This window comes from Sapajus apella, unplaced genomic scaffold, assembly GCF_009761245.1.
Source record: "Sapajus apella isolate SASKATOON/1434 unplaced genomic scaffold, GSC_monkey_1.0 scaffold3, whole genome shotgun sequence".
Classification (NCBI taxonomy): Eukaryota; Metazoa; Chordata; class Mammalia; order Primates; family Cebidae; genus Sapajus; species Sapajus apella.
In genome coordinates, this window is record NW_022436943.1 from 6,124,256 (window position 1) to 6,140,746 (window position 16,491).

At 39.7% G+C, this 16,491-nt stretch overlaps 2 protein-coding genes across 2 annotated transcripts in view; one reads left to right on the top strand and one right to left on the bottom strand.

Annotated features, from left to right (window-relative positions):
* The first annotated feature begins 686 nt into the window (after positions 1 to 686).
* CCNE2 (cyclin E2) lies at positions 687 to 15,612 on the top strand. Its single transcript, XM_032248806.1, has 12 exons — positions 687 to 759; positions 1,674 to 1,713; positions 1,801 to 1,897; positions 1,976 to 2,029; positions 2,965 to 3,116; positions 5,705 to 5,840; positions 8,166 to 8,312; positions 10,678 to 10,773; positions 11,013 to 11,147; positions 12,960 to 13,071; positions 13,560 to 13,717; positions 14,114 to 15,612. Exons 2-12 carry the CDS (start codon positions 1,700 to 1,702, stop codon positions 14,225 to 14,227), a joined length of 1,215 nt encoding a protein of 404 aa, XP_032104697.1. The 5' UTR covers positions 687 to 759; positions 1,674 to 1,699; the 3' UTR covers positions 14,228 to 15,612.
* The window catches only part of INTS8 (integrator complex subunit 8), a 59,123-nt gene continuing 57,709 nt past the window's right edge, over positions 15,078 to 16,491 (bottom strand). Inside the window, exon 27 of the mRNA XM_032248798.1 lies at positions 15,078 to 15,718. Within this exon, the coding sequence (XP_032104689.1) occupies positions 15,602 to 15,718 (117 nt within the window). The 3' untranslated portion in view covers positions 15,078 to 15,601. The remainder of the gene's footprint in view (positions 15,719 to 16,491) is intronic.

The following is a 16,491-nucleotide window of genomic DNA, read 5'->3' on the forward strand; positions in this document are numbered from 1 at the left end:
ACGTACCTGGGTGGGCGGACTGGAGATGCCTTACCTGGGCGTGCAGCGCGGGACTGGCGGAGCCAGCTCCGGGTGGTCGCCGGGCCGGAACGAGCTAGCAGAGCCGCACAAGGCTCGGCGCGCGGTGGAGCGGTGTTTACATTCTGCAGCAGCTCCACGTTGTGCTGCCGCCCGTGCCTCCCATTGGCCAGCTCGTCAGTCAACGCTTCGCTCCTCCCCCAGGGGCGGGCCCTGAGGTCCCCGCGTAGCTCAGGGAAGACCCAGGTTCTCTCAGGCCTTGGCGGGACGGCCAGGGTGCGCCCCAGGACTGTCACTCCCCAGCCACCCTATGCTTACCTGAGTCGCGTCCTCCTGTCATGCGCCCGGGCAGAGCCGCAGCCTGACAGCCCCGAAATCCAGGAGTTGCAGTGGGATAGGGCAAGAGCAAACTGGCGGGAGATGCAGGAGCTGGGCGGCGGGGAGGCCAGCAGCGGAAAAGGAGCCTCTGAGAGTCTCCCAGTCGCCGCCGGCCGCGCTGTGGGGCGTGGTGGACGGGGACCGAAAGCCTGGGAGAGTCTACCCCACGGCCGCCCCGGGTGGCGGGTGCTTAGCGAGGACAGGGCGCGACGCACGGGCGCGCGGACGGACCGCGGGCGGGAGAGCGGAGTGCGCTGTCCGGAGGTGTCAGTCTGAGGCGCATGCGTGCGGGGCGGGCCCGGCCCGGCCTATATATTGGGTTGGCGCCGGCGCCAGCTGAGCTGAGCGGTAGCTGGTTTGGCGGTGAGGAGCTGCTGCGCGTAAGGGGGATGCGGGAGGAAAGAAAGCCCAGTTGGGCCGATCCCTTACCGCAGGCGGGAGCCTCAGGGAGGAAATACGGGAGGGCTGAAAACTAGGCGACTGGAGGTCATGGGTCCCCGCGTTCCGTCCCTGTCAGGACCCTTGGCAGGGGACCGGGAAGCGGCGGGGCATGAAGAGCCGCCCCTCATTCTAGGGGCTTCTCTATCCCACCCTCATTTGGGGACCTATCTCGTGGGAGAGAGGATGGGAGGCAGGGTTCCCTCCATGGGGAGAAAAGTTCCCGGCCAGGCCAGTCTCCCCTTTCTTTAGCTCCTTTCCCTGCCCCCCGCCTCCCATCAGGAGTTGGGGTCCCGGCGCCCCTCCGAGCGGCGGTAGGGGGTCGGGACCGGGAAGGAGGGAAAGGAGACTGGAGGCCGTGACACTAGTCAGTTCCTCCGCCCCCTGCTTCCCCGCCACTGCCGCTCTCCGAATTGGCGCGGAACCGGCTTCTCCACAGCCTTTCGCCTCCACAACCCCCTCTCCGCGCTCGTCCAGGACGGGAGGTGGGACGTGGGGGCGCTGCCCAAGCCCGAATCTCGGTGTACGGGGGAGAGGGTGGAAGACCCAGAAAAACCCGTTTGGGGAAGAGGTGCTTCTGTGCGCATTCAAGGTGCCGGGAGTGCTTGGTAAATCTTTGGACGCCCGCGTCCCGGCTGTACATTCAGTTGAGGAGATGCAGGCGTGTATCCAAAGTGAATTACCATGAGCTAGCTAACAGCACAGAAGACGGCAGGGTCACACGGCCCAGGCCCTCTTCTGAGGGACTGAGCTAAAACCTCCGAATCCGCGATTTACTGCCACCTGGAGAATGTGAATGACAATGTACTTGATTGCGGCTTTTCCTCTCCCCCCTTCAGAGGTTTTATACACCTGAAAGAAGAGAATGTCAAGACGAAGGTAACATTATCTGTCTTAGAGACATGTTTCAATTCGTTGCTGCCTTTGACTTACTAATTACACTTCCTTTTTAAAAATTCACCACAGTAGCCGTTTACAGGCTAAGCAGCAGCCCCAGCCCAGCCAGACGGAATCTCCCCAAGAAGCCCAAATAATCCAGGCCAAGAAGAGGAAAACAACCCAGGTGATTTAAGGAGAAAGAGGGAGGAACGAAATTCCATGTTAGGACTTTAGTTTACCAGTGATCTTTTCTATTTTCCAGGATGTCAAAAAAAGAAGAGAGGAGGTCACCAAGAAACATCAGTATGAAATTAGGGTAATGCAGAATTGGGCTGGGTGGTTTTGGGGGGGAAATGGAGGATAGACGAATAAGAATAGAATTATGTGTTTATTGCTTTTCAATAGATTCCTCTGACACTTTTAATGCCCCTAGAGGTCAGCAGGAAAGCGCTTATCTTTGAGGGGTTTGTATGTGCCCGAATCCTACTACAGCTGCAGAGTAAGTGCCTTCAAGCAGCTGGTTCCTTTTTGTAAATCCCTCCCTCTTGGAGCTGCCTGGTGCACCCGGGCCCGCCTAATCTAGCCAATATACTGCTCTTTGTTCCCTCGCAGACTCTAGTAGACGGTCCTAATAGCTGCTTCTTGGGCATAAATAGGATGTGAGATCACTGACAGCCTGGCATGCAGCCCTTTGGTATCTCTTCTTCCTATGTGTTTTTGTACAGAAAGCACTTTGGAGATAGGGATTCCCTTTGAAACCAGCATTATTGGGAAAAGGATCCTTTAAGTAATTGGTTCCACTTGATTCCAGTTTTAAGGTTTTGGCTTCAAATATTCAAAAGTATCAGAGCCGACAACTTTTTTTTTTTTTTTTAAAAAAGAGCTTTTTATTTTAAAAAGTCCCTGCTACTATTGTGAGATACAGAGAACTGCAATTCTATGATGTTGAAAGTGATTAGTATTTTAGACCACAGATGTATTTTATTACTCTCCTCCTTCAACACCTAGCGTCTTCTATTACCATAATTGCATTTTGTTGTCTAAAACATCCTGTTACTCTTTATAAAAATTAACATGAGCTGTATGGGTTGTTTATAAAATATGAATGTCAAATTAGCTATATTGCCATCTATGTTAGCTAAAATTACAGATTCTTTAGACACATTAGCTTTCATTTATGAAAGATCCATGATGAAAACTAAGGTTTCCCTTGCACAAATTGATATTTTTCTTTTCTTTTTTTTTTGACAGAATTGTTGGCCACCTGTATTATCTGGGGGGATCAGCCCTTGCATTCTCATTGAAACACCTCACAAAGAAATAGGAACAAGTGATTTCTCCAGATTTACAAATTACAGATTTAAAAATCTTTTTATTAATCCTTCACCTTTGCCTGATTTAAGGTAAGAAAAATTTCAGTAATTTTATTTCAAAGATACTTAATTGTGCTGATTTAATGTATGGCATTATTTTGTCTTTTGCTGTCATTATAAAATAGAAAAAACGTTGTAAAAACTGTTTACTAATATTTAATTAAGCCTGTATCATTTTATCTGATAGTAGGGCTGCTTGCAAATGATAAGGGTATTTAAAACACCGATTCTATAAAGTTATTTTTATTTGCTTGCTGAGTACTGTAAAGACTTAATAGGACTGAATTTTTTTGTTAGGATTGGAAGCATTTTTACATGTGCAGCTTTTTCCTTTAAATTTTTTATTCTTTTTTTTTTTTTTTTTTTTTTTTTTGAGACGGAGTTTCACTCTTGTTACCCAGGCTGGAGTGCAATGGCGCGATCTCGGCTCACCGCAACCTCCGCCTCCTGGGTTCAGGCAATTCTCCTGCCCCAGCCTCCTGAGTCGCTGGGATTACAGGCACGCGCCACCATGCCCAGCTAATTTTTTGTATTTTTAGTAGAGACGGGGTTTCACCATGTTGACCAGGATGGTCTCGATCTCTTGACCTCATGATCCACCCGCCTCGGCCTCCCACAGTGCTGGGATTACAGGCTTGAGCCACCGCGCCCGGCCCTAAATTTTTTATTCTTGTTTCTTGCAGTTTCAACTCAAAGGAAGCTTTTTCAATTAATCTATCAACACTGTTTATTTCTTAGTAAGGTCTATGCTTTTTTTTTTTCTAGTTCATGAGTATAACTAAGAGGTACAGCTTATACAAAACATGTAGTGTAATAATTTATGATTGGCCTTTTTTTTTTTTTTTTTTTGAGACGGAGTCCCGCTCTGTTGCCAGGCTGGAGTGCAGTGGCATGATCTCGGCTCACTGCAACCTCTGCCTCCCAAGTAGCTGGGACTACAGGCGTGCGCCACCATGACCAGCTAATTTTTGTGTATTTAGTAGAGACAGGGTTTCACCATTTTGGCCAGGATGGTCTCTATCTCTTTTTCTTTTTTCTTTTTGCTAGCCAAACACCTATTGTTTCTTGGGATGGTCTCTATCTCTTCCTCGTGATCGGCCTGCCTTGGCCTCCCAAAGGGCTGAGATTACAGGTGTGCACTTTTTTTTTTTTTTTTAACTTTTAATTGCATTTATTTTAATGCTGAATTTACTCCCGTGCCATAAGTTTTTGTTTATTTAGTTTCTTCTGGGATATCTTTTTCTTCTGGGCAACCTCCTCTTCTAGTTTAGGAACAATTTGTTCCTTTTCACTAAAGATTGTCTCGATGTGGCAGGGAGAGATCATGTATGAGTTAATCCAACCATGAGCTCTGTAGGTCCGTCAGCACATCCTAGGTGCTTTGTTCACTTCAAGATGCTCAATGACCAGAGAATCTACATCTAAACCCTTAAGTTCAGCATTACTCTCTGCATTTTTTTTTTTTTTTTTTGAGATGGAGTCTTCCTATTTTGTCCAGGCTGGAGTACAGGGGCACAGTCCCGGCTCACTGCAACCCCCACCTCCCAGGTTCAAGCAATCCTCCTGCCTCAGCTGCCTGGGTACCTCGGATTACAGGCGTGCACCACCACACCCAGCTAATTTTTTTGTTGTTGTATTTTTAGCAGAGACAGGGTTTCACCATGTTGGTCAGGCTGGTCTCGAACTCCTGACCTCAGTGATCCACCTGCCTCAGCCTCCCAAGTGCAGGGATTACAGGCGTGAGCCACCACACCCAGCCACTTCGTGGTTTTTTTGTATATGCATATCCTTGATGGCCTGGGCAGTTTAATAAGTGTTCTTACAGTGAACACAAAGATTTGAACCTCTTGATTTGCATGATTTTGTGGGGTTTTCCAGGTCAAGTGAATAGCCAACTATTTTCACAGATTACCTCAGAACACTTAGGGGAAGAGCATCATGGTTATCTTTTAACAGCAACTTTTATAAAATATAAATAAGTGAGACTAGAAAGCACTCTCTTGAAATCTGCAGGTTTGGATGATCATAGTGCAGGTTCTCAGTGTGTTATTTCAGCCTTCTGTTTATTCACACAAAGGAAACGGTTTCCAAAAATTAAGGTAGAGTTTTGTTTTTCTAATTTACTTTAAGAGCTTCTTCTAAGTGCTAATTGACCAGAGTCAATTAGATTTGGATTTCAGTGTCTGAAAGTTGAATTTTATCTATGTGAAACAGAGCTTGTATATTACATGGATTGCACAATTTAAATTACGGTTTTTGGCGTGTCGTGGTGGTTCACACTTATAATCCCAGCACTTTGAGAGTGAACCAGGCAGATCACTTGAGGTCAGGAGTTTGAGACCAGCCCAGCCAACATGGTGAAACCCCATCTCTACTAAAAATACAAAAATTAGCCAGCCTTCGTGGCCAGCACCTGTAACCCCCGGCTACTTGGGAGGCTGAGGCACAAGAATCGCTTGCACTCAGGAGATGGATATTATAGTGAGCCAAGATTGTGCCACTTAGATTGTACTCTAGCCTGGGCAACAGAGCAAGACTCTGTCTGAAATATATATATATATATATATATATATATATATATATATATATATGCGTTTTGTTTTTCTCTCTTTCCATAGCTGGGGATGTTCAAAGGAAGTCTGGCTAAACATGTTAAAAAAGGAGAGCAGATATGTTCATGACAAACATTTTGAAGTTCTGCATTCTGACTTGGAACCACAGATGAGGTCTGTACTTCTAGACTGGCTTTTAGAGGTATGTTCCAGCAATACAAATTTCTTTTCTCTGTAAGATGGAAAAAATATTTAGTTGTAAATGTGCTTTCCATGTACTCTGAGTTTATTGTCCATCCCCAGGAAGCTTTTTTGAGGTACTTATTGTAGTTGATGGCACCCAAAGTGGAAAGTGACTCTATAAGAGTAAATAATAACAAAGCTACTACATATAACTAAACTCAATTCAGAATTCCTATTATCTGTGGATACTGCTATGTACCAGCCACTGTTCTAGGAGCCACAGATACTCAAGGTGAATAGAATGTATAGTTGATTAGGTTTTGAATTCTGCTATACAAAGTGAAGAACTAGAACTAGGCTTCAGGGCCCTCTGAAGTCTTTTTCTGCATTACCAAAATAAAATGATGATTAGGAATCCTGGTTTCCATATTCTAAACCATAATGAGACTATGGATATCTGGAAGTCCTGAGCTCTTTATGCTTCAAGTTCATTCTCTTTATTATAGTCTTCTGTTCTTTTCAGAAATATACTATACCACTAATTTAAAGGAATGGTGATCCTGAAGCCTCTATAGATTTGTGCCAGAATTCTCTCTCTTGTTTAGGCTTATTTCCTTTCTCTGGATAATAACTGTAAAAAAGTCTCAAATTATTATTGAGGAAATGATTACTTATGTTGATGACAAACTGATTTTCTCTCCAACTCTTGGATATTTGCTCTGTAGTCTGTCTTTAAGACAGAGATGAAGCCTTCTCAGGAAAAAAGACCATAGACTTTTTGGAAGAGTAGCACATGGCAGGAATAACTCTCACAAGCTATTAGGAAAGTTTAAGACTATAAAATGTTGTCCTTTTGCATCAGGTCATTTTTTTCCTTATTCTGACTAGAAGGAAAGATTGGATTTTAATCATGGGCAAAAGAAGGCACTGGGTTTTGACATTTTCCTGAGTGTCTACTGATCATGGAATCAACTTAAGCGCAATTACATTAATTTTTAATTTTTTCCTTTTTGTTACACTGATATTTATCCAGTGGCTATCCTATTCAATTTATTCCTGTTTTTGCCTAAATATGATTACATATGCAACAGCATACAGAATATATCAAATCCAGCAATGTTGAACTCTACTTTGTCTTAGTTTATATTCTTCAGTCTAGGAATGCAAACTTGATTTAACATTTGAAAATCTATTAATTTATTACCTTAACAATAAATGAGAAAAATGCTGAGATCTCAACAGATGTGAAAGACATTTTTTTGAAATTCAACATTCTTTTTTTTTGAGACAGAGCTTCACTTTATGTCACCCAGGCTGGAGTACAATGGCATGATTTTGGCTCACTGCAAACTCTGCCTGCCAGGTTCAAGTGACTCTTCTGCCTCAGCTTCCTGAGTAGTTGGGATTACAGGCACGGGCCACCATGCCTGGCTAAATTTTGTATTTTTAATAGAGATGGGGTTTCACCATATTGGCTGGGCTGGTCTCGAACTCCTGACCTCAAGTGATCCGCCCACTGTGGCCTTCCAAAGTGCTGGGATTACAGGTGTGAGCCACTGCACTCAGCCAGCAGAGATTTTGTTTAAATCCATTATTAGAAACTCACGTGGCCGGGTGTGGTGGCTCATAACTGTAATGCCAGCATTTTCGGAGGCCGAGGAGGGCAAATCAGTTGAAGCCAGGAGTTCGAGACCAGGCTGGCCAACATGGCAAAATCCCATCTCTACTAAAAATACAAAAAAGTAGTCTGACATGGTGACACACACTGGTAATCTCAGCTTCTCAGGAGGTTAAGGCAGGAGAATTGCCTGAAGGAGTTTGCAGGGCTACTACTGCATACTCCAGCCTGGGTGACAAAGTGAGATCCTGTCTCCAAAAAAAAAAAAAAAAAACTCTGGTATGTATCTCTATTTCCTTACCTCCAAAATGTCGATAATGGTACCTACTTACAGAGTTACTGTGAGAATTAAAAGCTTTCCCTATAAGTGTGGAAATGACAGATACTATTTATTATTAGTAGTAACAATAGTAAAACATCAGGGCAATTCCCATTAAAGTCAGAAACAAGGGATAAGATTTTATCACCAATGTTAACCATTCAGTATCTTTCGATAATTCTTAACCAGTACAGTAAAATATGAAAAATAAATGATGTTTTTAAAAAAACTAAAACTAGTAAATGTGGTAATAGATTTGTTTATCCTAATAGTTCATGTTTCTTTCCTTTCCTGTCTTAGCTTTGCTATCAGTTTGGCTTAAGTGTAAAGTCTGAAATGCTAAGAAATGACTTTCTAATTTGGAGAAATTCAGAGGATAATATTTAAATGTTTGGATTCTTCTCTAGGTATGTGAAGTATACACACTGCATAGGGAAACATTTTATCTTGCGCAAGACTTTTTTGATAGATTTATGTTGACACAAAAGGATATAAATAAAAATATGCTTCAACTCATTGGAATTACCTCATTATTCATTGCTTCCAAACTTGAGGTAAGTTCTCAAAGTTTATCCTTAGACATATTTATCCCAAACTTTTTTTTTAAATCAACATATTAATCCCAGAGAATACCGTGTTCTATATTAACTCCTTAGGAAAGTGAATGTTTTTGTTTCTCAGTACATTTTCTGAACATTATCACAGGGATGAATGATAAATTACCATAGTTCCCTCTGTAATGTCTGAGCCTTATTACAAGTCTCTGGTTTAGATTCTGGGATTAGTATATAGGTGAAATGTCTCATGGCTCATTCTGCCAAATGAAACATATTGGTGCTCTATTTATATACATAATTATAGCATTTGTATTCAATAGAATGACCTTTGAAAACTAAATGGCTAATAAAATGAAATGAATACTGTGTTGGATTAGAATAATGGTTTATCCAGCCCAATATTTTTATATCCAATGGTGCTGCCATGATAGAAGGCAACTCCTTTCTTAAGGTTTTCCTTCGCATAAGCTCAATTTACTTTTCTTAATACATGATGGATATCATTAATACTTTCATCTAAAACTTTCATAGATGGTATCATTTTGAGGGTAAGAGAGGAACTGTGATCATACATTAATTTTTTAAAATGTATTTTTTTTAAATGTCTTTTGAGCTCTAAGAGCCATCCCCAAATCTGTTGAATTTGGCACATAAATTTGTATTCAGTCTATCCTTACTTGAAATTACACTGTTTTAGACAACTTTCTAGACTGAAATCCTGGTCTTTTAGCTATGTGGGAGACACATCTTCTAATCCTTTGATGATTCTGCTTCTTCTCTGGAGTGCTAAAACAGACCTGTTAGCCAAACTGCGTGAAGTATTTTTTGATTAACCATATTTTTGTACTAGGGGTAAAGGAAATATTTTTAGTTTCTAGATCTTATTTGTTGGGTGTCTTTTGGTTTTTGTTTTTTGAGACAGGGTCTTGCTTTGTCACCCAGGCTGGTTGCAGTAACACTATGACAGCTCACTACAGCCACAATCTCCCTGGCTACAGCGATCCTCCCACCTCAGCCTCTGAAGTAGCTGAGACTACAGGGATGCACTACCATGGCTATTTTTTCTTGTAGAGACAAGGTTTCTCTATGTTGCTCACGCTGGTCTTATAAAACTCCTGGGCTCAGGTGATCCTCCCACCTCGGCCTCCCAAAGTGCTGGGATTATAGGTGTGAGCTGCTACACTGCACCAGGCAGGGTGTCTCCTTTTGATCTGATCAACATATTAGGCAATTTTAAAACAAGTTTGGCTGTTTTTAACTGTAATGACTTAAGATATTCTAGTTGTATTAATGAAAATTCAAAATCAATTCTATGAAGTTTCAATAATCAACAGTTGCTAATTTAGATACCTAGATATGAAAATATCTTAATAAGGTTTTGACTATAGTAGGATTGTTTTACTAAGATTTACAATTACTTAGTGAGGCTGTCCTTAAATCTGAAGCCTATATGTGATTTGTATATATAGACGGTCCCCTACTTACCATGGTTTGACTTTATGATAACTGAAAAATAACCTGCATTCATTATGCTCCTTGACATACAACAGGGCAATGTCTGCATAGGTTGAAAATATTGTAAGTTGAAAATCCACTTGCTGGTCGGGTACGGTGGCCCACACCTGTAACCTCAGTGCTTTGGGAGGCTGAGGCGGGCGAATCATTTGTGATCTGGAGTTGAGACCAGCCTGGCCTACATGGTGAAATTCTCTCTCTTGTGAAAATACAAAATATAGCTGGGTGTGGTGGTGCATGCCTGTAAACCCAGCTACTCGGGAGGCTGAGGCGCAAGAATCACTTGAGCCTGGAAGGCAAAGGTTGCAGTGAGCCAAGATTGTGCCACTGCACTCCAGCCTGAGCGACAGAGTGAGACTGCCTCAAAAAGAAAAAAAAGGTTGGGTGTGGTGGCTCACACCTGTAATCTCAGCACTTTGGGAGGCTGGGAAAGGCAGATCATGAGGTCAGGAGATGGAGACCATCCTGGCCAACATGGTGAAACCCCGTTTCTACTAAAATACAAAAAAAATTAGCCAGGCATGGTGGTGAGTGCCTGTAGTCCCAGCTACTCAGGAGGCTGAGGCAGGGGAATGGCTTGAACCCGAGAGGTGGAGGTTGCAGTGAGCCAAGATAGTGCCACTGTACTCCAGCCTGGCAACAGAGCGAGACACTTCATCTCAAAAAAAAAGAAAAAAAGAAAATGCACTTTTTTGTTTTGGTTATTTCTCTAAGAAAAAGAAAATGCACTTTCTACTTAAACAATTGTTTGGTTTACTGGGATGTAACCCCATTGTAAACTGAGGAACACTGTGGTTCTTTTAATTTCTATCTCAATTGTGCTCAATAAAAAAATTATAATTTAAAGGAAATCTACGCTCCTAAACTCCAAGAGTTTGCTTATGTCACTGATGGTGCTTGCAGTGAAGAGGATATCTTAAAGATGGAACTCATTATATTAAAGGTAATAATATACGTTTTCCTAGTTGCAAAAAAGAAACTATGTTACTAAGTAAGTTATGATCAAATCTCAAATACAATGTAAAAAGTCAAAACTGAGATTTGTATTAGGATCCAATTCTATGAGGTTAATGCATCAAAATATTGTCATGGTTGGATGGAGAATCAACCTCTAAACTCTACTATAGAATGTGGTATATGTGTTTACATTCATTAACAGGAATTTTAACATTTTGTTAACAGGCTTTAAAATGGGAACTTTGTCCTGTAACAGTCATCTCCTGGCTAAATCTTTTTCTCCAAGTGGATGCTCTTAAAGATGCTCCTAAAGTTCTTCTACCTCAGTATTCTCAGGAAACATTCATTCAAATAGCTCAGGTACTGACATTTTTATTGATTAAATGGTAATATTATTATAGGTTTTAATGCATATATAGTCTTAAATAGGCTATACCACAAAATAATGACATACTGAATTTACACCTTAATTCTAAACCAAAACTTTTGATGTATAAAGTTCTGTCCCCAATGTTTATGTTGCTTAATATTTCTAGAAAACAAAGTCCTTACACTTTACTAAAGTATCTCTTTTGGATATGAAATGGGGGAAAAGTATTTTTTAGCCAGTTGTGTTTAAGCTTTATAATGGCATAATTATTCTGTATGATGTCTTTATATTTGGATACATAGTACCTAAGTTAAATATTAGAATTAAAATTACTTTGTTATAAATTTTTTTAGAATATAAATTCAAATTAAACTTTTCTAGGCTAGCATATTTAGCAAAGTAAGTAATTAGAGGAGGAGGACTTGGCCGGGTGCTGTGGCTCAGGTCTGTAATGCCAGCACTTAGGAGGCTAAGGCAGGCAGATCACTTAAGGTCAGGATTTTGAGACCAGCCTGGCCAACATGTTACTTTTGGGAGGCTGAGGCAGAAGAATTGCTTGAACCCAGGAGGCGGAGGTTGCAGTGAGCCAAGATGGCACCACTGCACTTCAGCCTGAGCAACAGCGAGACTCCATCTCAAAAAATTAAAAAAAAAAAAAAAATTAAAGATAGAGATCCCATTCTTTCTTATTTCTAGTAAGTAATCTTAAGGCTGCTATATCTGCCATATATCAAGTGAAGAAAATCTACATTCTTACTCTGTTTGGGATATGAAAATCTAACATAGGGAAGACATTTGGGGAGGAGTATTAGGTCACCTAGGTTAAAATTTGTGGGCAGTGGTGCTTAAATCTAGCATGTTATGAATACTCAGATAACCAATTTTAAGTATATACTAGAATTGGTTTATTTTGTAAAACTTTTTATTATAAAAGCTTAATTTTTTCATCCAGAATTCCTCACATCCCAAACTGCCTTAGGCAGCTATATCCTTTTAACAGGGTAAATCTTTGATAAGCTGATAAACAATGTGGAGTTTCTAGAGTATATAATAGTAATATTTCACTTCAAATTCACAACTCCTCCCATTTCTCCTACATTCTGGACCAATGAGGACAAACAGATTTGAAGTTTAATTCCACTACATAAGTATCATCTCAAATCTATGAAATCTAGCCCTTTTATACTATACCATTCCACTGATACTTGTTCAGCTCTCTTATTGCCTGGATTATACAGCCTTTTAACTAATCTCACTGCTTAACAAACATGTTTCCTTCTAATCTGTCTGCTCCACTCCATTCTAAGGTATCTTTCTTAAAATGGAACTTTGATTTAAAAATCTTCCAGTAAAACTACAAGAATCAACCTATGAAGTTCTGACTTAAAGACCCTTTGTGATCCAATCTAGACCATGCCTCTAGCCACCACCCCTCATCCTTGATAAGAAATGAAGGAAAGGTACTCCTTGCTTATTTCATATTTTTCATCTTAGGAGTTCTGAACTACTGTGAACTGAGTTCCAAGTGATGTTCCTATACCTAGAACATTCTCTGCCTCCCAATCTTCCTGGCTACCTTATAAGACTCTTTTATGGCAACTTGAGGCCATCACTATCTTTTCCAATCTGGATTAGGTGCCCTTCCTGCTAGTACATGTCACACTGTATTGCAGCAATCCTTCCTTGTCTACTTCCTTCAGGTTGGTGGCTTATTTATCTCTAGATCCCTAAAGTTTCAGCAGGAGACATTTAGTACTCATCCTTCTCCTAAATTGCTTGTGCTTTTTTTTTTCCTTTGTTAGCTTTTAGATCTGTGTATTCTAGCCATTGATTCATTAGAGTTCCAGTACAGAATACTGACTGCTGCTGCCTTGTGCCATTTTACCTCCATTGAAGTGGTTAAGAAAGCCTCAGGTAAGACTGTTTGTTGTCTTACTTTTTCACAACTTCTAATGGGACTATAGTCTGAACTTTAACATTCTGCTAAACATGGATTTAAAACTTTGGCGGAAAAAATTAGCTGTTCAGGGATTATCTTCCTTTCTGTTGAAAGTACTTTCCAATACTCAGTATGTATCTATAAATGAGAAGACCAAATGGAATTTAAATACATTTGGAACAAATCAACATTATAGCTCCACTTTAAGAGTTGTTTGGGATTTGACCATTTCGGTTTCATGTAGAAGGTACTGGTTAAGAAGTTCTGAAGTCCTTTTTCCCTTCAACACAGTCATATAGTTTGAGAGTGATAATGTTTTGACATGCTAAACTTGTTATAATTTTTCTTTCTTTTTAAAGTAAGTATCTCAAAATTTAGAAACAGCAGCAAGTAGATTAGGCATATGTAAGATAGTTTCTGATGTACACCCTTCATGCTTTTCTAACTTCTTTTTTCTATTTAGGTTTGGAGTGGGACAGTATTTCAGAATGTGTAGATTGGATGGTACCTTTTGTCAATGTAGTAAAAAGTACTAGTCCAGTGAAGCTGAAGACTTTTAAGAAGATTCCTATGGAAGACAGACATAATATCCAGACACATACAAGTTACCTGGCTATGCTGGTATGTTTCTTTTTTTGGAGCTTTTTGGCTTTGCTATTTGAATCTACTAAGTGACTGAAACTGATGGTCAGAATAGAGTACTCCTTCAGGCAGTTATATACGATGGTCAGGGGAAAGTTAGTTCTAATGGGCAAAGGCAAAATGATAAAATGTAGAAAAGTTCATAGAATTACTTTGAAATCAAAGCAAGATTTGTGAAGTGTCTCAACATCAATGCCAACAGTCTACCAAAGTTAAAAAATGTATATAGCATTACAAAAACTTTCAGAATATGACCATTCACACTTGCAAAGACATAAAAAGACGATTAGGCCTAAATAATCTCAAATAAGTACCCAGAGAAGTCTGTTTGACTTTGTTTTACGAAATCAGTGCATGATTTCTTCCCATGTATAGGAAGAAGTAAATTACATAAACACCTTCAGAAAAGGGGGACAGTTGTCACCAGTGTGCAATGGAGGCATTATGACACCACCGAAGAGCACCGAAAAACCACCAGGAAAACACTAAAGATAACTAAGCAAACAAGTTGGAATTCACCAAGTATTGGGTAAAACTGGTATCGCTGAACTACTCATGTTTTACAGGAAAATAGTGCTGTGATTATCCTAGCCAATTCAGAAGTTACACTGCCATTCTTTAAAACTTAAAATTGGCACTAAAGAATATAATTAATTCCTATGTTAGCTGTTTGTTAAAGAAACAGCAGGACTTGTTTACAAACATGTGACTTCATTCCCAAGGTTTACTTGATAGAAGCCAGCCACATTTATACCATAGCAATGTTTTTCCTTTGATCCAGTGTTACTGTGTTTATCTTGATAAACTACAAATTTTACCATTGGAGTTTTGGACTGGGTAAGTGCTACCTTAGAGGGTATACTAAATGATATAGTACTTTGAATCTAGTTGTTAGATTCTCAAAATTCCTACACTCTTGACTAGTGCAATTTGGTTCTTGAAAATTAAACTTGTTTACGAAGGTTTAGTTTTGTAATAAGGTGACTAATTTATAGCTGCTCTAGCAAGCTATTATAAAACTTGAATTTCTACAAATGGTGAAATTTAATGTTTTTAAACTAGTTTATTTGCCTTGCCATAACACATTTTTTAATAAGGCTTAGATGAACATGGTCTTCAACTTGTGCTCTAAACAGTGGGAGTACCAAAGAAATTATAAACAAGATAAATGCTGTGGCTCCTTCCTATGTGGGGCTTTATTGACATGTAGGTTGCTTGATAATAATAACCTTTTTGTATATCACAATTTGGGTGAAAAACTTAAGTACCCTTTCAAACTATTTATATGAGGAAGTCACTTTATTACGCTAAGATATCCCTAAATCAATCATTTTTTTTTAAATTAGTGTGACTAAGGCTTTATTTATGTTTGTAAAACTGTTAGCGTCCTTTCTAAATTCCTACATTGTGAGATAAGGACAGTGTCAAAGTGATAAAAGCTTAACACTTGACCTAAACTTCTATTTTCTTAAGGAAGAAGAGTATTAAATATATACTGACTCCTAGAAATATATTTATTAAGACACAAAAACTTGCTGTACATAGGCTAGCTACTTTTACATATTTTAAATTAGCTTTTTATTACAAAATTTAGCCTCATAAAGTAGATTTAATTAGAAAACTAGATTGCTAGTTTATTTTGTTATCTGATATGTGAATCTCTTCCATTTGAAGAAATTATAAATTTAAGCTATTGTTATGAAGTCTATGTATAGTTTGTTTTTAAACTAATATTGTTTCAGTATTTTGTCTGAAAACACCACTAAATGTGTACATATGTATTATATAAACTTAACCTTTTAATACTGTTTATTTTTAGCCCATTGTTTGTTTAAAAAATAAAAGTTAAAAAAAATTAACTGCTTAAAAGTAAAGTTTTGCCATTGCTTGGAGAAACTTTTTTTTCCTTCTCTGCGCTGCCAGCTGTAACACTTCTTCTGGATTGCTTGCATTCAACTCTGTCTGACCGATGGCTTTTATCTTCCAAAACAGAAAAGTGAGGTTATTAGAGGTCTGTCAAAAATTAAGTTTTGTTGGTACAAGTAATATAAAGCTACCTACATGCTAATAACGCTAAGGTTTTTAATGATTAACTGAACCTCTAATTGTAAAACCCAAGAGTCTTGGAAAAAAATTTAAGATTGACTAGGGCCACTGAAGGAAAAATGGACTCGGCCATAGTTTATGGAATTACCTTAATGTAAATTTATTTGACTGAAAGTAAAAGTACGCTTTACATAGTAATTTTTAGAATTAAACTAGGGATCCACTTTTTTGTTGTCTTTTTGAGATGGAGTTTTGTTCTTGTTACCCAGACTGGAGTGCAATGGCACAATCTCAGCTCACTGCAACCTCTGCCTCCTGGGTTCAAGTGATTCTCCTGCCTCAGCCTCCCAAGTAGCTGGGATTACAGGCATGCGCCACCACGGCTGGCTAATTTTGTATTTTTAGTAGAGACAGGGTTTCTCCATGTTGGTCAGGCTGGTCTCGAACTCCCGACCTCAGGTGATCTGCCTGCCTTGGCCTCCCAAAGTGCTGGGATTACAGGCATGAGCCACTGCATCTAGCCCAGGTTCCGCTTCTTAATGTGCAAAAATAACTACTTGCTCAGCACTATAGTGGAATATAGTGCCTCAATCACTTAAATATACATAGTTTAGAACCTTAAAAATCTATAGATTTAAAAAAAAAAATTTTTTTTTGAGACAGAATTTCACTCTTATCACCCAGGCTGGTGTGCAATGGCGCAATCT

Excerpts from the sequence above, each read along its gene's own strand:
- CCNE2 (XM_032248806.1), top strand. Across the intron at positions 1,898-1,975 it reads AGAAGAGGAAAACAACCCAG|GATGTCAAAAAAAGAAGAGA; the intron begins GTGATTTAAGGA and ends TCTATTTTCCAG. Across the intron at positions 13,072-13,559 it reads AGTGGTTAAGAAAGCCTCAG|GTTTGGAGTGGGACAGTATT; the intron begins GTAAGACTGTTT and ends TTTTCTATTTAG.